General features: G+C 36.4%; 1 protein-coding gene across 6 annotated transcripts in view; it reads right to left on the bottom strand.

The window, feature by feature from the left end:
• SUGCT (succinyl-CoA:glutarate-CoA transferase) overlaps positions 1–25,711 on the bottom strand; it is a 760,970-nt gene that overhangs the window by 348,455 nt on the left and 386,804 nt on the right. The window contains exon 13 of one of the 6 annotated variants that reach the window (XM_047849628.1): positions 10,054–10,194. The exons of 4 other annotated variants lie outside the window; for them this stretch is intronic. In XM_047849628.1, coding sequence (XP_047705584.1) covers positions 10,171–10,194 — 24 coding nt within the window. In that variant the 3' untranslated portion in view covers positions 10,054–10,170. Of the gene's footprint in view, positions 1–10,053; positions 10,195–24,411; positions 25,498–25,711 lie in introns of those variants that run through there. One more of the 6 variants, XM_047849627.1, reaches the window with a different exon arrangement.

Raw genomic sequence — 25,711 nt, forward strand, 5'->3', positions numbered from 1 at the left:
TGTCAGTGTGAACAAATAAATATTTTATTATTTGAGGTATGATTCAAATGCTTTTGGCTTTTTGGGTTTTATGCCTTTGTTTGGATTATTTGGTATTCTACATGTTCTAACTTTGACCATGGAAAGTTCTTTCAGGTTAGCTCCCATATCCTTTTGATATGTCCCCACACTTTTTTTTTGGACGTCCATATTTTCTGGCATCACCAGATGCCCAGGTTTATCCTGAATTTTTCCTGCACAAGCCCTGGAACCAACTATTTTTCCAAGAAGCTCTGATACTATGTAATAAAAGAATAATATTTAGAGAGCAAGACCTGGGAGTTAAGTATGTTCATGACAACTGTGGATTCCCTGCTTCTATGACCTCTATGAATGCTAACTACTCATGCACATATATCTGTATTTGTTTCTGTATTTCTGTATCTGTATGTATTTTTAAAAAACAACAACAAATGAATTGATATTGATTCTAATCAAGCACCAGAGGACTCATTCTATTATTCTTACTGTGTTTATTTATAAATTCTTTTACAACAAGAAACCTGGCTTTCATTATCTACAATATATCTGCTTGTCTGTTCGACCCTATTACACATATGAAAGCGGTTTCAGAGGTGCTAACCCAGACCCATTTGAAAAACAAATTTACCAGCTACAGTACATTGTTTGTATGTGGTAATTTTTGTCCTTAGCTTTACAGTATTCAGTCAAAAAACTGGTTTCCCAAGTCAGGTTAGCTCCTTCCTTCCCTATCCTCTGTAGTGTAGTTATGCTGTTCATTTGTCACAGTCAAGATCTGGGTTTCGTGACATCCTGGTTGATTTTTTTATCAATTTTGATACTCTTCATACGATAGAGTGGTATGAGTTTTGACCAATACATAAATTTCTGTATTACCACCACAGCACCATATGGAACAGTGCAATCACCCCCAAAATTCTCGTGTGCTGTCCCCTCATAATCAATCTCTACCTCAACTCTTAACCACTATCAATCACTAACCTGTTTTCCAACTCTTCATTTTCACATCTTCTGGAATGTTATATAAATGTAATTAAATAATATGCAGTCTTTTGTGCCTGGCTTAAGTGCAGCAAGATGCACTTAAAATTTACCTGATGTGGGTGTGTGTGGCAGAGGTTGGTGGGGGCTGTTTGGTAACTTCCTGAATGATAACACAAATAGCTCCATGGATTTACTCTTCAGTGAAACAACCATAGCTGGTAAAAACCACTTTTAAAAACAACCATTTAAAGTGTCTATAAATTATCCTAAGAATATACAGCAAAGGAAGAAATATTTATTCAATAAAAGCTACTAAATCTCAGGAAGAAGAGCAAAAGTCTGTGGCATTTGGGCCACAACCCACTCCCTCCACCAGTCCCCCTCTTTTAATCACCACTGAGATCAGCAGGATAAAACTCTACTCCCAGTGGGTGCCTCTAAGAACACAGGGCTCTCCATCCACCCAGCTCCCAACCAAGGGCTACAGTGTCTCTCCAAAAGTTATAGGCCAATAGCATTTCTTTTCTTTTATTTCTTTAATGCTTATTTATTTTTGAGAGAGAGAGAAAAAGAGAGAGAGAGAAAGAAAGAGAGGCAGAGAGAGAGGAAGATACAGAATCCAAAGCAGGCTCCCAGCTCTGAGCTGTCAGCACAGAGTCCAACGTGGGGCTTGAATTCACAAACCATGAGATCATGACCTGAGCCAAAGTCAACACTTAACCGACTGAGCCACCCAAGAGTATTTCTCATTGCCAAACCTCCCCTACTCCCAAGCTCAGTACTGCAAATTCTCTATTTCAGGCAAGAAGTGTTAGAGGTATAGGGCTATCTTTTTCCACACAGCTCTGACTCATAGAACATGGTTTTGACCCCAGGGATGACAGGCCAAGAATACTGAGATCCCAGTTACTCTTGTCCCACCTTGCTCATAGAACAGAGATTCCCTAACTGGGAAAGGCAAACCAAAAAGACCAGAAGTCACCACTCCCACCAAGTGCTCTGCTCATAAAGCAAGGGTGACACTCTGAAAGAAGCCACCACTGTCCCTGACTAGATCTCCAGAGCAGTGCCACAGAGATTTTGCTCACAGACTGAAGGAAGTGATAAGAACAGGAAGATCAAGAGTTCTCCCAAAGGAATTGACTGTATTTGGAAAGAGTATGGGGAAGTCTAGGACTAAGGATGCTCTCGAAAACAATGGAGATCTGCTGATAGGCAATTAATAGGAGGCTAGTAGCTATATGAGAGCAAAAAAAGTAAACTGGAGGCCACTTTATTTATCAGAAGCAACCAAAGAGAAAATTAAGTAGAGTCCCTCTTGGGTCAGAACAAAACACAAAGGCTGGCCTCAGAAAACCATCCCTACAAAGGGGAACCAATTTAGTTGGATCAGACTATGGGGCTATTCATGCTCAAAGGCATTGCTAAAAACAATACAGAAAAACCAAACAATAATAGAGCCTAACACCCAGATGTGATATCCACTGAGGCAGATAATTTAACAGAGAGATTAGGGAAAGTCAAAGAGAGCTCTGCTAAAACCACTGCAGTCCTAGGTTGAGACTACCTATGCCCAAGGCTACACCTTCTGAATGTCAACAGTAGAGGGTTCAAACTGCAAGGGGAAGAGGGAGAGGAGAGACTTCACAGAATCAATCCAGAAAAGTCATTAAACAATAAACAAGAAATAACAACAAGCATTGCAGAGGCATGGTGAGGGAATCTGTACCCCAAACTGCTTACAGTACAGTATCTAAAATGTCCAGTTTTCAGCAAAAATTATGACACATGCAACGAAACATGAAAATGTGACTCATACACAAGAAAAAGAGTAGGCAATAAAAACTACTTCTGAGAGTATCCAGATGTCAGACCTAATGGATAAAGATTTCAAAATAGTCTTATAAGTATGTTCAGAAAACTAAAAGGAAACCATGCTTAATGAATTACAGGAAAGAATGATGAAAATATCTTGCCAAATAGAGAATATCAATAAAGGAAAATAAATTATTTTAAAAGGACCAAATGAAGCTTCTGAAGCTAAAACAGTAGAATAATTGAAATTAAATATTTACTACAGGGGCTAAAAAGTAAATTTGAACTAGGAGAATAAACACTGAATGAGCCTGAAGGTAAATTGATAGGGATTATGAAGTCTGAAAAAAACAGAAAAAAAGAATGAAGAAAAATAGACTCAGATAAATGTGACAGCACTAAATACAGCAACATAGGCATAATGAGTGTACCAAGGAAGAAGAGAGAAAGAAAGGGACACAAAATGGCTGAGTATTTCCAAAACTTGATGAAAACATTAACCTGCACATCCAAGAAGTTCAATGAGCTCCAACCAGGATCAATTTAAAGAAATCCACACCCAGACACAACTTAGTCAAAATGTTAAAAACTAAAGACAAAAAGAAAATCTTGAAATCAAGAGAAAAACAACTTGGAACAAAAAGGGAACACCAATAAGATTGGCAGCTGATTTCACATTCGAAACAAGACAGGGGTGCCTGGGTGGCTCAGTGGGTTAAACGTCTGACTTTGGCTCAGGTCATGATCTCCCAGTTCATGAGTTCGAGCACCGCATTGGGCTCTGTGCCGACAGCTTAGAGCCTAGAGCCTGCTTCGGATTCTGTGTCTCCCTCTCTCTCTCTCTGCCCCTACCCTTCTCTCTCTCTCTCTCTCTCTCTCTCTCTCTCTCTCTCTCAAAAATAAGTACACATTCAAAAAAAAAAAAAGAAGGAAAGAAGAAACAATGGAGTACAGAAGGCAGGGGATGATATATCAAGAAGTTTCACAAATATTTGGGGAAAAAAACCCAAAAAACTGTCAATCAAGAATCTTACATACATACATCTTGCAAAATTATTTCTCATAAATTATTTTTCAGTTTTTTAAAAATGTAAATGAACTAAAGACATTCCCAGATAAACAAAGACTGAGACTGTGCTGTTAATAGACCTTATAAGACATATTAAAGGAAGTCCTTTGAGTCCATATGGAAAAACCAGTAAAGGCAAGTATCAAAATATAAAAGACATAAGAAATATATATTTCTTCTTCTTCCTTATCTTAACTAAATAAAAAAAACCCCTATTACACATATACATGTATGAGACCAACTCATTATATGAGTTTTGAATTCATTATATGAGGCCAGTATTACCCTGAAATAAAAACAAAACGAGACATAAGAAAACTACATGCATATATACATACTCTTATGGAAACAGACCCAAAAAATACTCGACAAAATATCAGCAAACCAAACACAGCATCAAATAAAATGAATTATACACCATGACTGATTGAAATTTATCCCAGGAATACAAGTTTGATTTGACAACTGAATACCAATTAAGGTAATACACCATATCAATAAAAAAAGACAAAGAACACATAATCATTTCAATAGATACCGAAAAGCAACACTCTTTTATGATAAAAGCATTCAACAAACAATAAATTCAAAGTAACTTCCCCAGTCTTGATACAAGGCACGTATGAAAAGACCACAGCAAATGTTATACTTGGAAGTAAAAAAATGAATGCTTTGTCCCTTAGATCAGGAACAAGACAAAGATGTCTGCTCTTGCTACTTCTATTCAACATACTACTGGGGAATCTACCTAAGGAATTCAGGCAAAAACTGAAATGAAAGCCATCCAGATTAGATAGGAAGACAGCATAATCTTATATACAGAAAATTCCCAAGGAATCCACAACCCCTCCTAAAAAATACTATTGGAACTAGTAAGTGAATTCAGTAAGACTGAAGGAAAAGTCGATTTTATTTCCATGCAGTAATAACTAAAATTACAAAAGTAAAATCGAGAAATAAATTCCATTCACAGTATCATCAAAAGGAGTAAAATACTCAGGCACAAAACTGGCCAAAGAAATACAAGACTTGCACATTGAAAACGACAAAATATGTTTGCAATAAATTAGACTAAATAAATGGAAAGACATAATATCTTCAAGGATCAAAAGACAATATTGCTAAAATGGCAATGCTACCAAATTGATCTACAGATTCAGCACAATTCCTATCAAAATCCCAACTAACTAATTAGCAGAAACTGACAAGCTACTCCTAAAATTTATGTGGCAATGCAAGGGATCTGGAATAAAAAACAATCTTGGAAAGGAAAAACAAAGTTGAGGTTCTCTTCATTTCAAAACTATGACAAAGCCACAGTTCAAGACAGTGTGGTACTGGCAAAAGAACAGACATACAGATTAATGGAACAGAAATAAACCCTCACATTTCCTATGAATTGATTCCCAACAAGGGTGCCAGAAAATTCAATGCAGGAAAGAATAGTCGTTCAATAATTGGTAGCGTGCCACTGGTTATTTATATGTAAAAGAAAAAAGTTAGACTCCTATCTCACACCATATGTAAAGACTAACTCATAGAGTTAATTAAACTAAATGGATTAGAGACCTAAATGTAAAGGTAAAACTATAAAATTGTTAGAAGAAAACATATTCATAAATCTTTATGTCCTTGGATTCTTGAATACAACACCAAAAACACAAGCAATGAAAGAAAAAAAAATAGATAAATAAGACTTCATCAAAACTAAAAGTACTTGTGCTTCAGAGACCATCAAGAAAATATAAAGACAACCCACAGGATGGAAGAAAATATTTGCAGCTCATACATTTGATTAGGGACTTGTATCCAGAGGATCTAAAGAACTCTTTATTTTTTTTATTTTTGAGAGAGGGCAAGCACAAATAGGGGAGGGGTGAGAGAGAGGGAGAGAGAGCACAGAGCCCGACCCCAAGGTTTGATCTCACTAACCATGAGATCATGACCTGAGCTAAAATCAAGAGTTGGACGCTCAACCAACTGAGCCACCCAGTTGCCCGTAAAGAACTCTTTTAACTCAATAATAAAGACAACCCAATTGAAAAATGGGCAAAACATTTGTATAGGCATTTATCCAGAGTGGACATACAAATGGTCAATAATCACTCTAGAACATTTTCAACATCATTATCATTAGTGAAATGCAAATCAAAACCATAGTGAGATACTACTTCATACCCACTAGTATGGCTATGAAAGGAAAAAAGGAAAGAAGAAGAGAAGGAATAAAGGAGGAAAGGAGGGAGGGAGGGAGGGAGAGGGAGAAGGAAAGAAGGAGGATGCAAGGGAAGGGAAGAAGGAAGGAAAGAAGGCAGGGAGGAAAGAAAGACTAAGGAAGGAAGAAGGAAGGAAGGAAGGAAGGAAGGAAGGAAGGAAGGAAGGAAGGAGGGAAGGAAGGAAGGAATGAAGGAAGGAAGGAAGATAATAAGTGTTGGCAAGGACATAGAGAAATTGCAACCTTCATGCACTGTTTGTGGGACTGTAAAATGGGGCAGCTACTTTGGAAAACAGTTTGGCAATTCCTCAAAAAATTAAACAGAATTATGTTTACTCCTGGCTATCTACCCAATGGGTATTAAAACATATATCTACACAAAGCCTGTACATGAATTTACATGAAAACACCTTTCAAAACAGACACTATGTGGGTATAAACCAAATGTCCATCAACTGATGAATGTACAAGTGAAATGTGGTGCATCTACACCAAGGTACATTATTCAGCCACATAAAGGAATGGAGTATTGGAGGAACCTTGAAATCATTAGGCTAAGTGAAGGAGCCACTCACAAAAAGACACATGTTGAATGATTCTATTTATATGAAATGCAGAGAGTAGGCAAATCCATAAAAACAGAAAGCACATTAGTGGTTGCAGGAAGCTGGCAAGATGGTAAAATGGAGAGGAAATGCTAATGGGGCTTTTTAGGGGGTTATAAAAATGTTCTGAAATTAGAGGTGATGGCTGCACAATTCTGTGAAGTGTGCTGAAAATCATGGATTATACACTTTAAAGGGGGAATTTTCCAGTATATAAATAATATCTCAATAAAGCTAGTAGTTTTTTAAAAGCTCACACGCTGTAGGATCGCATCTATCTAACATTCTTGAAATGACAAAATTATAAAGATGGAAGGAAAATTCATGGCTGCTGTGAATTAGAAACAGGGAAGTGTTTGATATGACCACAGTGAGGCAGCAGAAGGGATATGGATGTGGTTACAGATGAGTTCTGGGCCTGGATTGTGGCCATGGTTACACAAATCTACACAATCATGTAATAAAACGACATAGAACTACATACACACATTCTACCAACGTCAGATTCCTGGTTTTGCTGTTATGCTGTAATTATGTAAGCAAGGCATAATCATCGAGGGAAACAAGTGAGGAGTCCACAGGAACTCTCTGTACCATCTTTGGAATTCCCTGTGAATCTAATTATTTCTAAATAAAATGTTTAAAAAAAATTTTTTTAAACCTCAATGGTGTTCTAATCTGATCTTTGTCAACGATGTCCTAATTATTAACCTGGTTCTCAATGAGTTCCTCAGTACCTAAAAAAGATACCCTGGCAAATAGATATAACATATTAAAGGCTTTGAGGCAATTAAGTCTCTCATTGCAAATAAATTATTTGGTACCTCTGTTCATTAAGTAGTCTCCTATTTGCTTAGAGTAAACCTAGTATTGTGATTCTTTCTCCCCAGCGCTTAGCACACTGCTTTGCACACAGCTGATACTCATGAAATATTTGACTATGAATCAATTCTGATCTTTAGGTCTCAATAAACAACTGTAGCAGCTCCACTTCATTACTGGGAAGCCTCTCCCAAAGGGAACAGCGAGGGGTGCCTGCGTGGCTCAGTCAGTTAAGCGTTCAGCTTTGGCTCAGGTCATGATCTTGTGGTCTGTGAGTTTGAGCCCCATGTCGGGCTCTGTGCTGACAGCTCAGAACCTGGAGCCTGCTTCAGATTCTGTCTCCCTCTCTCTCTGCAACTCCCCTGTTCACAGTCTGTCTGTCTGTCTGTCTCTCTCTAAAAATAAATACATCTTAAGAAAATTTTTAATAAATAAATAAAGGGAACAGCAATCTCAGTTTAGGGCACCTTCTTTTTTTGCATATTTAAAGACCATTTTCTAGAACTGTTTTAGGTTCACAACAAAACTAAAAGGAAGGTACAAAGAGTTTCCATATATGCCCAGCCCCCACACATGCATTGCCTCTCCCATTATCAACATCTGCCACCAATTACATCACTACAAATAACCAACAATGACACAGCAGAATAACCCAAAGCACCTTCTTTTCCACATATAAATCTCTCAGTCTCTGAAAAAAATACAGTCCTTCTTGTTCTTCTTACTACAGTTGGCAGAAATATACTTCTCTGAGCCACTGACCATGCAATCACCACTATTTCTATGAGAATCTCCTAACTTAAACAAGCCCTAGCTGCATTCATAAACTTTTGGGGGATAAGAGTCATTTAAAAAAAAGTCACTTTTTCAATGAGATGATGTCATTGTGTGCCTTGGGTCAGAGGACCCCAGACTATAGAATAGCATCCTACTCAGCCCGTGTCTGCTCCTGCAAATAGGTGTCCTGGCTTCCCCACACTTCAGTCTGAGGATAAGTAAAATAAATCTCCACGAGACTAGGAACTGAATCTTATCCTGGAAAAAGTTCTTTGAAACAGATTTTACCCTCCGACATGGCCAAGAACAGGGATTAACATAGGATCTGTTAGTCTAGTTGCAACAAAATGATACTGTTCCCCAAGATGCCCACACATGTCTAGAATTATTAAAGTAGCTGATTTCCTAGAACCTGGAAAGTACGTTTCCACGATGCTCAGATATGGTCATCTACAGCTAGATTTTTACCAGAATTTGAGTTTATGAGGGGTTCAGGACCAGAGTTCTGGTTGACAAGATATAAAACAAAGAATGAATAGCTTCTAGTAACTCTTACAGTGCATGATTTTTGGTAGGCTATATCAAATATGGCTTGAACCTGAGGAATTCTATCTTATATCCTGAATCTCTACCATGAAACTGATAAACTCCGCATATGTCACACACAGCTGTACATCGGCGTATGTATCCTGCACCCTACATCCTCCTGGGCTTCATTGCTACCCAGGATCACCAGACAACATTGCTGCTCATACAAGTTCCTCTGCTCCACTTCCAGTAGCTGGTATCACACTACACAGTCTGACATTTTGGATGTAGATCAAGCCCTTCAGCATAGCATACAAGTACTCCATGAAATGACTCTTGGGTTCCCTATTTTCACCTCTTACCATATCTCCCCCACACTCCAGGCTCCAGCCATAACTCAACACCTGAGCTTCTCAGACCTCTGCAGGCAGCTCCACATCTGCTATTTCTTTGCTTGGTTAATGCTTCTGCCTGAAGTGCTTCCCTGTGCACCATCGCATTTTCCAAAACACATCTAGCCATCTTAAAAAATGAATCAGTAAAAAGTGCTTTCATTTTAAATACTTCATATGCACTATGTCATTGAAATACTTTTGTAATTAATGATATAGAAATCATTAAAAGCTCCATTTTACACAGGTGGAAACTGAGGCATAGGAAACTTGAGTAATGCTCAAGTCACTCCATGAGTAAGTGGCAGAGCTCAAATAAAAGTCAGTTCTGTCCAGCTATAACGACCATGTTCATAAACAACACTCTCCTCTCTCCAAAGCATTCTGTGGTTCTACAGTAGAATCCTTGGGGAATCTTCTAAAAATCCAGACATCCTTAATTCTACACTAACCTATGTTGTCAGAATCCCTGTTGCTGGAGCTGTGGGATCTATATTTTGAAACAGTTCCCCAGGTGACTAATGGATACCCTGTTTGAGAATCCCTGCCTGCTGATCTAAAAGGGCTTACATCAACTATTGACACTTCAATGTACCAAGAAATTGGATAGCGTCTGAAACCAATTTTGAAAATTTAACCATTTTTCATAAAAGTTAAATGAGACATATCTATTTTGCAAAAATGAGAATCTGTAGAGAAGTATTTCCAAGAGTAACTGCATTCTGGTAACATTTTAATTACATTTTATAAATTAGCAAAAATCTGTTTTGTAAAGAAAAATGAATTTAAATTATCTTTCATTTAAATTTTTGACAAGGAATCAACTACAATTGTGTGGAGAAGATCTGAACATTTGATTGAGTGTATGCTGTCTTCGTGGTCTTCAGGCATCAGAAATAAAATCTCAACTATGATGCAGAAATATCAGTAATAGTTCAGGCTTCAATTACTCAGTGCTTCATATCTCTAAAAGAGTAAAGGGAGAAGTATTATAACCAGTCAATTTGAAATGTAAGGGGAAAAATGGTATATAACAGTCTTCAGGCTTTTTAATAAGCATTGTTTTTAAGTGACCGAAATCTGAAAGAAAGGCAATGAAATTTGAAATTTTATTTTGTCTGTTCTGTAGGACTTCCCTTTGTTACATTTCATTTTAATTTTCTTTTAATGCAAGCCTCTTTGTTTTTGCATTTATATGTTACTTGAAATGAAATTTTTTCCAATTTTTTTTTTACTTTTTATTTGGAAATAATTTTAGACTTACAGAAAAGTTGCAAAGCACAGTACTCAAACATCACTTCATCCAGCTTCTACTATTAACATCTTTCCTAACCATAGTAAAACTATTAAAGCCAACAATTTTAAATGGGTAGTATATTAGTAACTAATCTAGAGACTCTGAATTTTGACAAGTATCACACTGGCCCTTTCCTCTGGTCCAAGGTACAATCCAGGATCCCACACTGCAGGTAACTGTCAAACCTTTTTAGCATTCTCCAATCTGGGACAGTTCCTCAGTCTCTGTCTTGCATGACCTGGACACTTTTGAAGAGGACTGGTCAGGTATTGTATAGAATGTCTCTCAATTTGAGTTGATCAGGTATTTTCCCATGACTAGGTTAAAATTATGCATTTGGAGCAAGAAAGTGATGTCATGAATCATCTCAAAGGGTTTCTGATGCTGACAGATCTTAGTACTAACTTGGATCACTTGGTTAAGCTGGTATTAGTAACCAATCCCCCCCCGCCTGCTGCCACCCCAGCATAAAGTTACTAGCTTTTCCTTCGTAACTGAGAAGATAGAGACATACTTTGAGATTACGAACATCCTCTTTTTCACTGTAATTTTAGCATCCATCAATGGTTCTTTCCTGAAACAGATTTTACTGTGATGTTTACCTAAAGGTAATTTTCTATTTCCTCATTCCTTCTATGTTTGTTAATTGAAATCCTACAATCTGACCAGCTCTTTTCCATTCTTCCACATTTATTTATTGATTCAATTATTTATTTACATTAGTATAGACTCATGGATATTCTATGGATTACAGTTCATTACCATAATTATATTATATTTATTTTGTTACTCAAATGGTCCCATCCGGGCCCTTGGGAACTCTCTGAAGTTGGTTCCTTTGTACTTCTTTCATGTTCCCATTATTTTGTGAGCACTTCCTCACTGTCACCACAAAGTGTTCCAGGCTTATATTACGTTTGCTGTGAAAAACTGGACGAATGATTTAGCACTGCTCAGAAACAAGAAAATAGACTTTTTTTTCTCTTAGTATCCCTGACCATTGCTGGCTCTGATACGTTATTCCTCTTTCTGAAAATTCTGTTTTCCCTCATACTCCAAAATATTTCATTTGCCAGGGAACAATGAAGAATGCTAGATGTATGTCAAATGCCTGACATGGAAAATTGGTATTTAAGGAGAGTACCTTAAGGACAAGCTAACGAGTCATTCCTACAAGTCAGAAGATTTTCTTCTCTTTAGCAGAAAAGACTTTATTTTAATGAAAAAAGTAAACAAAACCCCAATATATAAAGCATTCAAAAGCAAGAATGTATTAGTATAGTTATGTAAATGTATCGTTCAAAACGATAACATTTGCTTACCCTACAATCCGTATAAAAATTGGGGTTTTCTATTATAGTTCAGGTTATTTAATAACTTTTTTGTTCAATTTATTTCTATATTTTGTTTTGATTACATATTTCATAAAAACCCTAATTTGCATGAATAAGTAGTTACAAAGTACACGAACTTTTTGAGCACTTCTACTTAACTATGATAGGATTCTCTTTGAGAAAAACTATTCAAGAACTTTTCTAAAAATAGTAAGAAATTTTGCTTTAAAGTTGAAACATTCAGGTTCTGGGTAACAGAGAAATAAGTATACTCTACACTGTCTCCCACTGAATGCGGCTATAAAACCTCGACAGAATACAGGGAACGGCTATTTGAGGATTCAAAAGTAAACAGCAGCAGATGGATTGGGGAAGAACAGAATTCAAATACCACCATATAAGCAGTAAGTTTACCAATTTTTTTACTGCTGTATCCCCTGGTCTGAACTCATCACATAGGAAACAAAGAAGTGAACACTGGGAGGCTGCTATAGGCTGAATGTTTGTGCCCATCTTCCATGCCCACCCCCCCATCCAAATTCTTATGTTGAAATCTAGTCCACCAAAGTGATGGTATTTGGAGGTGGAGTCCTAAGGAGGTGATTAAGTCAGGAGGGTGGAGCCTTCATGAATGAGATTAACACCCTCAGACCTCAGGGAGCTCCCTCACCCCTTCCAACATGACAGAACAAAGCATAAAAACAGCTGGCTATGAAGGAGGAAGTGGATCCTCACCAGACGCCAAACATGCCAGCATCTTCGTCTTGGATTTTCCAGCCTCTAGAAATGTGACAAATAAGTTTCTGGTGTTTATTAGCAACACAGTCTACGGTATTTTTGTTACAGCATCCCAAATGGACTACAATCGATGCAGACAGGGAAAACACTGAGAGAAGCCTTTTAGTTCTGGTTCAAGGAGTGGGAAAGTGAATGCAAAACAGTCAACAAGACAGTGGAACCCCTCTGGTTTTTTCTCTTTCTTTTATCCATCTCACTCCCCGGCTCTCGGGCAATGCTGTGGTGTCAGGGTAGCAGCAGCTTTGACAGCAGAGGCAGTGGGAGCCAGCAAAAGACAAAATCCTAAGAAAGGGAATGTTCCTTGAAGTTTGATGGAACTGCAATTTCAAAGGGTGGACTCAGATCTGATGGCACTTTTTCCTTCATTGTCCTGCTGCCACTTGGCCCCAAAGACAGGTGCAGTTGTGGAAGTGCACAGAGAATAGCATAACTAAAGTCATAGCATTCTGGCCAGAGGACCAAAAAGATGCACCCCAGGAAACTGGAAATTACCAAAGGGATCTTGAGAGAGGAACTCAGGAATATGGCTGTGTAACGTTGCTTATGAACTCCTAGACACATGTATGTGTCGAGTTCAACAAACCACACTTTGAAAACTGAATTAACAGATACAACATGACCCAGATCCCATACTGGCTACAAGGTGGTATATATGCACCCCAGATTTGGATAGCTCTGCAAAAGGTTAGAAAATTGAAATGACATTAGAACCATTTCCCACTGAAGGCTAAGCAGAACTTAGAATGAACCCAATCATGTTGAAATGACCAATGTCATGTGAAAAAAAAAAGAGAGAGAAAAACAATTGAATAAAAAAACACAGTCAGGGTGCCTGTGTGGCTCCGTTGGGTAAGCATCCGACTCTTGATCTCAACTAAGGTCACAATCTCAGGGTTCACGGGATAGAGCCCCACATCAGGCTTTCTGTTGATAGCACAGAGCCTGCTTGGGATTCTCTCTCCCTCTCTCTCTGCCCCTCCCCTGCTCGATCTCTTTCTCTCTCAGAATAAATTAATAAACATTAAAAAAAAAAAACAAGTTCTCAGTGATCTGTGGGACAATAACAAGAATGTACGGGTATTATATTCATCCTGTTTACAACTACATTGTAAGCCTACAGTGAGACTGTAATTAGGGACACAAAGACCTAGAAACCCAAAGGAATATGCTTTAAGGGAGTATATGAAATAGTCTACTCTTTCATAAAACTCAAGACCTAACCCAGACTTCTCCATGTTCATCCCTATACAACAAATCAAAACCTCCCAAAACTCTGATTTGTTCTTTAACAATAGACTTCTAACCTCTTCTGGTATCTTTTTTTTGTTTTTATTTTGAGATATAATTTACATATCATGAAATTCATCCTTTTAAAGTGTACAATTCAGTGGCTTTAAATACATTCTCAAGTTTGTGCAACCCTCACTACTATCTAATTCCAGAACATTTTCATCATTCCAGAAGGAAACCCCATACTCATTAGCAACCATTCCCCATTCCCCCTCCTTCCCTCAGTCCCTGGAAGCCACCAATGTATTTTCTGTCTTTCTGAATAGGTTTTACCTCTTCTGGACATTTCATATAGTTGGAGTCATACAATAGGTGGCCTATTACAGGTATCTCCCTTCACTTAGCATAATGTTTTCAAGGGCCATTCATGCTGTTGCAGAACTTCATACAGTTTTATGGATGAATAATATTCCATTGCATAGATATACCACATTTGATTATCTATTCATCTGCAGATGAAAATTTGGGTTGTTTGTGTCTTTTTAGATATTACAAGTAAAGCTTTCATGAACATATGTGGGCACATTTTTGTACAAACATATTTTTCTTCAATTATTATACCTAGGAGGGAAATCGCTGGGTCAGATGGTAACTCCATGTTTAACATTTTGAGGAACTGACAAACTATTTTCCAAAGCAGCTGCACCATTTCACACTGTCACCAGCACTGTACAAGGGTTCCAACTCATCTATACCCTTAACAACACTTGTCACCTTTTCATTACAGTCACCCTAGTTATATCACACTGTAATTCTGATTTGTATTTCCATAATAATTTATGATGCTGAGCATTCTTACATGTGCTTAATGGCCATTTGTATATCTTCTTTGGACAAGTGTCTATATAAATCGTTTATCCACTTTTAATTGTATTATTTCTCTTTTTATTATTGAGCTGTAGAAATTATTTATATAATCTGGACATGAGACACTTATAGTATCTTTGACTCTAAATTGTAGTGTTCCCAATATTCAAGTAGTCACTGAGTCCAATCACTTCTTTTTTAGTGTGGCTTTTATCTCTTATTTTCCAGACCCATCATAATCATTTTAGTTCAAGCTTTTAACATCTGATGCCTAGAGTAATCATTCAGCAACATAATCCTCTAATTGATCTATGGCAAAAGCTTTCTATAAGATCTTTTTCCTATGATTTTAAAACCACCCATCAAATAATTTTTTACTTGGTATCCAAGTTAATATTTCCTACATAGAAGTTCTTGATATATATGGCTTTTTTTAGAAAGTCTTCACTTTTAATCAATGCCTATATTAGGCTGACAATCTTTAGGAATTTTAGGGGTAGATAATATTTCAGAATTTAAGTACAAGGTTACTGTCCCTTTTTCTTATGGCATGAGTGGAGGGTAGTGCAGAGAAGTAGGTAAGAAAGCTAATCCTATTAAAAAATAACTCCCTGCACCCAGTATCTGGTTTAGAAATTCATTTGAATTGCTGGAAATACTCTTTTAAGTTTTTATTTGAAAGAGAAAGAAACAAAGTGATGCTTTAAGATCTTTGAGGGGAAGGGTGGATGAGGTCATGCTGAGCTGGTAGGGAGTCAGAGACAATAGAAAGGAGAGGAAGCAAGGATAAAAGAAGATAAAAGGATGAGGGCCCTAAGTCCTTAGTGAGTGAGTGAGGAGCACACAAAGTGTCTGCAATAGAGCAGGGAGACCATCAAGGAAGGTGAGAGAACACAGAAGATACTTAGTACTATACACATAATATGTAAGGCCATTTTTGTTTCCAACACTTAGCCCACAGGGAAAATTCAAATCCTTTAGAGAAATATTTGAGGTGCTTCACAATCAGGACCCAAGCTACACTTCCAACTTAATCTTCTACCATCTCCTATAATGGTTTTCAAAATACAGTTTGTATCAGAATAATTCTGGGAAATCTACATAAGCCAATACCTGAACCTCATTCAAAGACATTAAAAATCACTGGGCTTGGTTAGTTCCAGAAATATGAATTTTAACAAGGCCTCTGGATGATTCTAACCCAGGTGTTCTTTTGGAGACCACTCTAAAAACACTGCCATAAAACTTTTACATTTGTCTTTCAAAAGTAGCAATAAATGGGAGACCAAACCTAGCAAGGTAAGGACAAGGAGCCTAAGAACTCCAGCAGAGCACAGTAAGACCTTCTTGAAGGTGTAAGCATAAGTGTAAAGAGGGTCAGCACAAAGTACAAAGTAAAAGAAATTTAGACGTGGATATTCTGATAGGGTAAAGAACTTCAGGACATCCTAGAAAGACAGACTGGAAGTTACACTTAAAAATCAAATCACAATTACTTTTGGAAGTCTAGGAACTGTGTGAGTGTCCAAGGTTGTGATCTCTCAGAAGCAGTCACAGAGGAAATCCCCAAGCTATTAGTCCCTGGCTAAAAAAAAAAAAAAGGCAGGGGGTGGGGGGAAGGAGACTGTAAACTCAATAGCAGCTTCCAAGTCACACACACGACCAACTACAAAGGATAAAAATCTAACTGGGTAAGAACATCCTCAGGGTTCTTAGTAAGTGGCTTATACCTACTCAGGGAAGACCTGGAGCTAAAAGATAAAAGTAAGTGGAAACCATCTGAGCTGGGACCTCAGTGGCTATACATTGCAAGGAAAATGGTTCTCACAGAATGGATGCAGGCAAGTCACTGTTGTATTACCTGTTAAGCAACAAACAAAACAATGCCTGCGGTTGGAGGAGATCTAATATATCCAGATAGCAACAAAAAGGTATGAGACGTGCAAATAAACAGTAAAGTGTGACCAATACACAGAAAGAAAATCCTGGCAATAGAAACTGCCTTTGAAGAGGCCCAGATGGTGGACTTAGCAGGCAAAAACTTCAAAGCAGCTATTATAAAGATGTTCAAAGAACAAAAGGAAATCATGCTTAAATAATTAAAGGAAGATATGAGGACATTGTCTCATCAAAGATACCATATCAATAGAGAGATAGAAATATTCCAATTATTTAAAAGGAACCAAATGGAAATTCTGCAGTCAAGAAGTGCAATAACAAATGAAAATTTCACTGGAGGGGCTCAACCATATACTTGAATTGGCAGAAGAAATAATCAGTAAATTTGGAGATAGATGAATAGAGATTATGCAATCTGAAGAAGAGGAAAAAATGAAGAACAGAGCCTTAGAGAAATGAGAACAGAGCCATTTAAAAGCACCAACATACACATAAATGGGAGAACCAGAAGGAGGTATGAGAAAGTGATGAACAATACCAAAGAAATAATGGCTGAAAACTTTGGAATTTCATGAAAAACATTAGTCTACACATCCAAGAAGCTCAATGAACTCTAAGTATGATCAATGTAAAGGGATTCACATACACCCAGACACATAATACTCAAAATGTTCAAATACAAAGAAGAAACCCTAAAGGAGCAAAAGAAAAATGACTGATAACATACTAGGTAGCCCAGTAAGACTAACATGTAACATCTCATCAGATTCCATGGAAGTCAGAAGGCATTGGAGCAATGTATTAAAAGAGTTAGAAGTAAAAAACCGTCAAACAATATTATAGCCAGCAAAACTATCTTTCACAAATGAAAGCAAACTAAAGATAATCCCAGATAAACAAAAACTGAAAGAATTTTTTGGTATCAGATTTACATTGTAATAAATAGCAAAGAAAGTTCTTTAGGCTGGAAGTAAATGATACCATATAGCACTATGAATCCACACACAGATACACAGCAGAAAACCAATAAAATAATAATTAAGGCAATTACAAAAAACAATGTAATTACATATTTGTTACTTTCTCCTCTTGACTGATTTACATAGCTACTGCAAAATCTATAAAGACCTTATCAAACTCAACGCTCAAAAATCAAATAATCCAGTTAAGAACTGGGCAAAAGACATGAATACACATTTTTCCAAAGAAGACATCCAGATGGCTAACAGACACATGAAAAGATGTTCACCATCACTCATCATCAGGGAAATATAAATCAAAAATATGATGAGATACCACCTCACACCTGTCAGAATGGCTAAAATGAACAGCACAGGAAACAACAGGTGTTGGTGAGGATTCAGAGAAAGGGGAACCCTCTTACACTGTTCATGGGAATATAAACTGGCACAGCCACTTTGGTAAACAGTATGGAGTTTCCTCAAAAACTTAAAAATAGAACTACCCTATGACCCAACAGGTACACTACTAGGTATTCACCCAAATGATACAAAAATACTGATTCGAAGGGGCATATGCACCCCAATGTTTATAGCAGCATTATCTATAATAGCCAAATTATGGAAAGAGCTCAAGTGTCCACTGACTGATGAGTGGATAAGACAATGTGTCATATATGTATGTATGTGTGTATATATATATATACATATATATATATGTGTGTGTGTGTGTGTATATACACACACACACACACACATATATATATACACACACATATATATATAGCCACATATATATATATATATATATATACACATATATATATAATAGCCAAATTATGGAAAGAGCTCAAATGTCCACTGACTGATGAGTGGATAAAGACGATGTGTCATATATGTATGTATGTGTGTGTATGTATATATATATATGTGTATGTGTGTGTGTGTGTGTGTATATACACACACACACACACATACACATATATATATATATATACACACACACAGAGAGAGAGAGAGAGAGAGAGGGAGAGAGAAATATTGTTCAGCCATAAAAAATAATGAAATCTTGCCATTCACAACAACAGGGATGGAACTAGAGAGTATTATGCTAAGTAAAATAAGTCAGTCAGAGAAAGACAAATACCATATGTTTTCATTCATATGTGGAATTTAAGAAACAAAACAGATGAACCTAGGGGGTAAAAAAGAGAGAGAGGCAAACCATAGAACAGACTCTTAACTATAGAGAACAAACTGAGGGTTGCTAGAAGGGATGGGCTAAATGGGTGATGGGCATTAAGGAGGGCACTTGTGATGAAAACTAGGTGTTGTATGTAGGTAATGAATCACTGGATTCTACACCTGAAACCGATATCAACTGTATGTTAACTAATTAGAATTTAAATAAAAATGTGAAAGAAACAAAAGCTATTGCAATGAACAGTATGTATATAAATATACTATTGGGCCTATAATATGTAAATGTAATATATTTAACAATAATAGCACAAGGGGGGTAGACAAGAGCAAAAAGATGTACTGGATTAAGGAAAGGACATCAGATCCAACTCAAATCTTTAACTCAAATCCATAGGTATAAATTAAGAAAACAAGATGGCATAAAAAGATTCATATAAAAATTCTATGAATATTTATTTGCCCTTATTTCTTTCATCAGAAACTCTGAAAGATTTAATACTGTATAACATATTTTATAGAGAAATAATTGTAACAGTGTATTGCTGAGTTTATAATATGTATAGATGTTATATATCTGAAACTATATATATATATATATATATATATATATACACATATATATATATATATATATGGAGCTATATAGGAGTAAAGTTTCAATATTTCACTGTAACTAAGGCAGTATAAAACTGAAGTCAATTCTTTTTTTTTTTTAATTTTTTTTTAACGTTTATTTATTTTTGAGACAGAGAGAGACAGAGCGTGAACAAGGGAGGGGCAGAGAGAGAGGGAGACACAGAATCTGAAACAGGCTCCAGGCTCTGAGCTGTCAGCACAGAGCCCGATGCGGGGCTCAAACTCACAGACCGTGAGATCATGACCTGAGCCGAAGTTTGACGCTTAACCGACCCAGCCACCCAGGAGCCCCTGAAGTCAATTCTTTTTTGATCACCTACCCACCCTTCTTGCCTCTGGCAACCACCAGTTTGTTCTCTGTATTTATAGGTCTGATTTTGCTTTTTGTTTGTTTATTCATTTGTTTGATTTTGTAGGTTCCACATATACAAATCACACAGCATTTGTCTTCCTTTAGGACCTTCTAGGTCAATCCATGTTGTCACAAATGGCAAGGTCTCACCTTTTTTTATGGCTGAGTAATATTCCTGTGTGTGTGTGTGTGTGTGTGTGTGTGCCACATCTTCTCTATGCATTCATCTACTGATGGACACTTAAGTTCTTCCATATCTTGGTTATTATAAATAATGCTGTAATAAACATACGGGTGCATATACTTTTTGAATTAGTGTTTTCATTTTCTTTGGGTAAGTATCCACTAGTGGTTATGAATGAAGGTAGTGGAAGATACAGGCTGCCAGTTATGGAATGAATTAGTCATAGGAATAAAAGGTGCAGTGCAGAGAATATAGTCACTGGTATTGCAATAGTGCTGTATGGTGACATATGGTGGCTATACTTGTGAGAACAGCATAACTATAGTTGTTGAATCACTATTTTGTACACCTGAAACTAATGTGACATTGTGTGTCAACTAAACTCAAATAAAAGAAGCTGAAGTAAATTCTGATAAGTTAAGGTATATATTGTAGGCCCCAAAGAAACCAATAAAAAAAAGCTCAAAATATCATTAAAAGTTATGAATGGAATTAAAATATTATAGAGGAAAATATCTACTTAATACAAAAAAAGGCAATGAAAAGTACAGCAATAAAAAAGACATGAGACACATAGAAAACAAAAAGCAAAATGTCAGGTGTAAATCCAACCACACCAGTAATAACTAAGTGTAAATGGCTTAAACAATTCAATCAAAAGGCATACATTTTCAGGTTGGATAAAAAAAAAAAAAACAAGATCCAACTATATACTGTCTACATAAGAGATACTTTATATTCAAACATGCAAATAGATTGAAAATAAAAGGATGAAAAAGATGTACAATGCAAACAACAATCATAAAAGAGAATGCAATGACAATACTAATATCAGAAAGTAGATATTAAAACAAAAAATCTTGGAGCACCTGGGTGATTCAGTCAGTTAAGTGTCTGACTCTTGATCTCAGTTCAGGTCACAATCTCATTGTTCATGACATTCAGCTCTGCATTGGGCTCTGTGTGGACAGCATGGAGCCTGCTTGGGATTTTCTCTCTCCCTCTCTCTCTGCCCTTCCCCACTCATGCATGCTTGCTATCACTCTCTCTTGCTCTCTCTCTCAAAATAAACTTTAAAAAATCAAAAACAAAATCTTACTAGAGTGAAAGACAAACATTTTATGATGATAAAGGGATAATTCATCAAGATGATATAACAGTGATGAACATATAAGCATGTAACAACAGAGCCCAAAATAGATGAAGCAAAAGCTGACTGAAAGGAGAGACAGACAATTTACCAATAACCATTGGGAGATTTCACACCCAACTTTCAATAATGTCTACAACAACAAGGCAGAAGATCAACAAGGAAATATAAGAGTTAAATAATGGTAAAAATAAATGAGACCTAACAGACATCTACAGCATACTCCAATAGAATACACATTCTTAAGAATACATTGAACATTCTGCAGAATGGATCCTATAATAAGACATAAAATAAGCCTCAATAAATTTGAAGGAGCTTAAATCATTCAAAGTATGTTTTTCAAACACAATGAATAAAATTAGAAATCAGCATTAGAAATCTTGAGAAATACACAATTGTGGAAATAAATAAAAATGTTTAAATAATTAAAGTTCTGAAATGAACACTTACATTAATGGGTAGTTGATTTTGAACTGACAAGAAAATTCAATGGGAAAAGAATAGTCTTTTTTTTAACAATTGATGCTGAAAAATTTGGATATATCCATATGCAAAATAGTGAAGTTGGACTCCACACCTTACAGGATGAGCATACACACACACACACACACACACACACACACACACACATACACACACGCCAAATTGTTCACAGACCTGAATGTAAGATGTAAAACTTACAAAACTCTTAGAAAATACACCCATAAATATTCATGTCCTCAGATAAGCAACGGTTTCCTAGTATAGCACATAAAGCACAGGTAACAAAAATAAAAGAGCTAAATTGCAAATTCAGGGTCCATTTTTAACTGCTGAGTTCTTACAGAATGTTGAACTCCATTGTCCCTTTAGACTTTGAATACACCATTTTGTGGGTCTTCTTTCTTCATCATTAATCATTTTAGGAAAGTTCTTCAAATATCAATGGTGCTCAGTCCCTGTCAATCATTGTTCATGTTCAGTACTACCAATAATACAAACAGAATGCTTTTTAATTAATAACTACAATACCATGGTAATGAAAAAATGTTCTTATTTGACTAAATCTGTGAAATCATAACATTCAGTATTGGCTGTATGAGACAGAGAAATACAGAGAGAATAACTTTACAAAACAAACAAACAAACAAACAAACCCCTCAGATATTCCCAGGTCCCAAATAATTTCAAAATCACTGAACAGTAAAAGTTTAAAACCTCCATTAAATTCCTCTTAATCACTGAAAAAGAATATATGAGTAATATGACAAACTGATTACAAAAAGTATTTAAAAGAATAAAGAGTTTTTTGGTAAGTTTCATGATAAAGACATTTTGCAAGTCTTTGTCATATCTTAAACTTCTGTTAGTTCATTAAATAGGATGATTTGTGACTATTATTTCTCACTAATAAAATGCCCAAAACATTTATATGTAACTCTTCTGTGATTGATGGACACTTTACCTTGAACTGGACTGCAGGACCTCCTTGGAGGAAGCTTTATTTTTGTTGATTTACTGTTTTCCATCATACTCTCTTCCCTTGCAAAATATCTACTACAAAACCAATATGTATATTGGTATATATATTGGTGTATATATATTATATATTATGTAATATAATATCTATGAGAGTGTGCATGCACACAAGCTAGTGTTGGCCATCAATTACTATTTGCTGAACAAATGAGTGAATGTCTGATTGAATGAATAAGCAAACACATTCTCCTTTGCCCTGAACCATGCCTTTGACATTTTTATAAAAAGATAAAAAGTAAAGGAGGCTTTTTTCTTTAACATAAACTCTACAATCTTATTTCCATCACCATCAGTCAAGTAATGTCCAAGGCATTTGAATTGGCTATCTAAATATATAGAAGTGTTATCATTCAAAGAAACTGGTGCATCCAATTTTCTTAGCTATATTTTAAAAATGAGCACAAAATGCCAGTAATGTTATAATATGTCCTTAATTTTGATTTGACATTTTAATCGGTTTCCTCTTCAATTATTAGGATCCTTCTCAACACAATAAAATAACACTAGATATTACTGCCTAATGCTTTTTATTTTAATATAAAATTGAAGGCTTACACTCTCCATTTTTATTTCATTTAATCACTTAAGTCTAAAACACATTATTTCTTCAAAAATTTAAAGTATTAAACCCAGGTTCATAAAACAAACACACACATAATATATCTGAATTTGTTCACCATCTAAAATGTGTCATGTATATATTCAGAGATGGGCACAAAATTTGTTTTTTTATCTCCTTCGTCTCCCAGGAATTATTTCCAGACACATTGTTTTACTTCAGATCTTCATCAACTGTTTTCCTGTTGCAAGGAGCACTGTAGGTATGCGTGCTTCCCAGCAGTATTAGAGACAAGGATATAATTTTGTCTGAGGTGTATAAGACCCCCAGGGCTATACAACTGCATTTCAATAAATATTAACTAATGTCATTGAGAAGGCAATCTTTAAAATGCATCAACAATGTGTGTGTGTGTGTGTGTGTGTGTGTGTGTGTGTGTGCATGCGTGCGTTTGTGCGCATGTGCAGAAGCACGTGCATGCATGAGTGTAGAAAGGGCTTGAAAAACAGCTTTGTATATTGGGGTGCTTCTGACACTTACTACATGAATATTGAAACTTTTTTTCCCAGATGCTCAGATATTTTGCCAAAATGTGCTAAAATAAACCAAATCACTTAGAGAATATGAGCTAGCCTAGAGATTAATAAAATCTCCAACTTCACAGGCTTCCACAAATAATGATATGAAAACAACAGATAATTTTAAGCCATCAAATATTTCAATACTTCATTCTGTTTGTTTCTATGACATATTTACCCCATACGAAAGATTTGCTAATGGAGTTGTAATGGCCTTCTGGGACCGGAAGAATAAGGTTTCTGTAGAAAATGTTAAATTAATTTTGATGGTGATACAAAGTTAAGGAAGGGTTGTTAAGGGATGGCTTGCGGCCATGGGGTGGGGTTTTGTTTTGGTATCCTTTTAGAGCCTGCAGGTGTTTGGCACCAGCTAAAATCAGGGCCAGCTGTGATATTTCAGTTCTGATATTTCCCTCCCAATAGTTCTCAGAAGTGATGCTTCAGGGTGATGTCTTACACCTGATGTATTCAACTTGTGTGGTAGAAATGTGAAGACTTTGTTAAATAACATCAGTTTTGCGACACCCTTTGCCCTCTCTTCCCCACCCACAGGTCATGGCATCAAGGAGAAAAAAAAAAAACATTAATCAGACATTCAGTCATTCATCTCTATGTATTTTTTTTAATTGCGCAGTTCAGCAAAGAATACACTAGAATCGTCAAACACACAGTCTTAACCAAAATAGAAAAGACAGGATAACACAATCTCTTTTGATTCTCATGGTAGATAATGATGCTTTTAAATGCTCTCAGTGGTGAGATCCATACCTATTTTTGCAAGAATTTGAATAGTTTCTATTAAAAGCTGCATTTTCTTTTAAGTTTGTTTGGGTTGGAAAACCTCAAACCACAATGTATTTCATGCACATGTTCCCAAGGGTATGTTAAATAGGACCATACTGAGGTCATCTAGCAAGTTTTTTAAACTTTTTAAGAATTCCTTTAATGTATTGCACAATCTTGGCCTGATTAAAAAAAGATATTTTAAGAAAGCACTTGGAAAAACGACCATGAAAATCTATATGCAGATAATCTCCATTATACTTCTAGAATACACAGACTTTTCCACAGATAATTTATCACTGAGGGAGAAAAACAATAAAACTACCACTAAAAGGCTTTTGGATCAAAATTTCTCAAAGCTATCAGTAAATCCAGGCCAAAACCCCCATAGTATTCTTGATTGACTTAACAGTGGATACTTTAGGATCATTTCGACTAGGCAGTCTGTAGCATATAACCAGAGGATAAAAGGTAGACAACCTTGTCTCTATCCAAGAAAAAAAAAATCATCTGTTCTTTCAGTTGAGTCAAAAAATCAAGTTTTCTTGGAACAGGAGGCCATGATGAAATTATTTAGGTTAGCAGTAGTTTCTACCGTCAAGTAAATTTTTGTTGTCTACCAAGTCTAAACCATAGATGAAATGTACATGGCCCACTATAAGCAGGCCCGCAGAAAATTCTCTCTTGCACTGTGATGCTTCTTTTTCTTTTTTTTGGTTAGATATACCCCCTCTTCACTTCATCAAAGCCTCACTTCCTGCGCCATGTTCCAGGCCTTGTACTTCACCCAAGTCAATTTTCAGTTGAACTAGCAGCTGTGCTGGCACAGCACACACGGAGAGCCAGCCACGGGCGCCAGCGGCACGGTCCCACATCTGAGCACAAGTGGCCGGTTCCACGTACCCAGGGCCAAGAAACTCTACAGCTCATTGGGGGAAAAACAAGGGAGGACACCTTAAACGGAAATGATACTTGTACAGAAAATAAAAAATAAAATAAAAGGAATTTCAGCAATCAGAAATGATGAAGGTTGAGAACTTGGCACAGAGTTTGTAGATACATTTTCTTAAAAGAGTATTAGAGCTCGGTTTTAAGCTAACGATCCCCTCCCCACAGCCACACTGAGTTTGTTT

Source organism: Prionailurus viverrinus, chromosome A2, assembly GCF_022837055.1.
Source record: "Prionailurus viverrinus isolate Anna chromosome A2, UM_Priviv_1.0, whole genome shotgun sequence".
Classification (NCBI taxonomy): domain Eukaryota; kingdom Metazoa; phylum Chordata; class Mammalia; order Carnivora; family Felidae; genus Prionailurus; species Prionailurus viverrinus.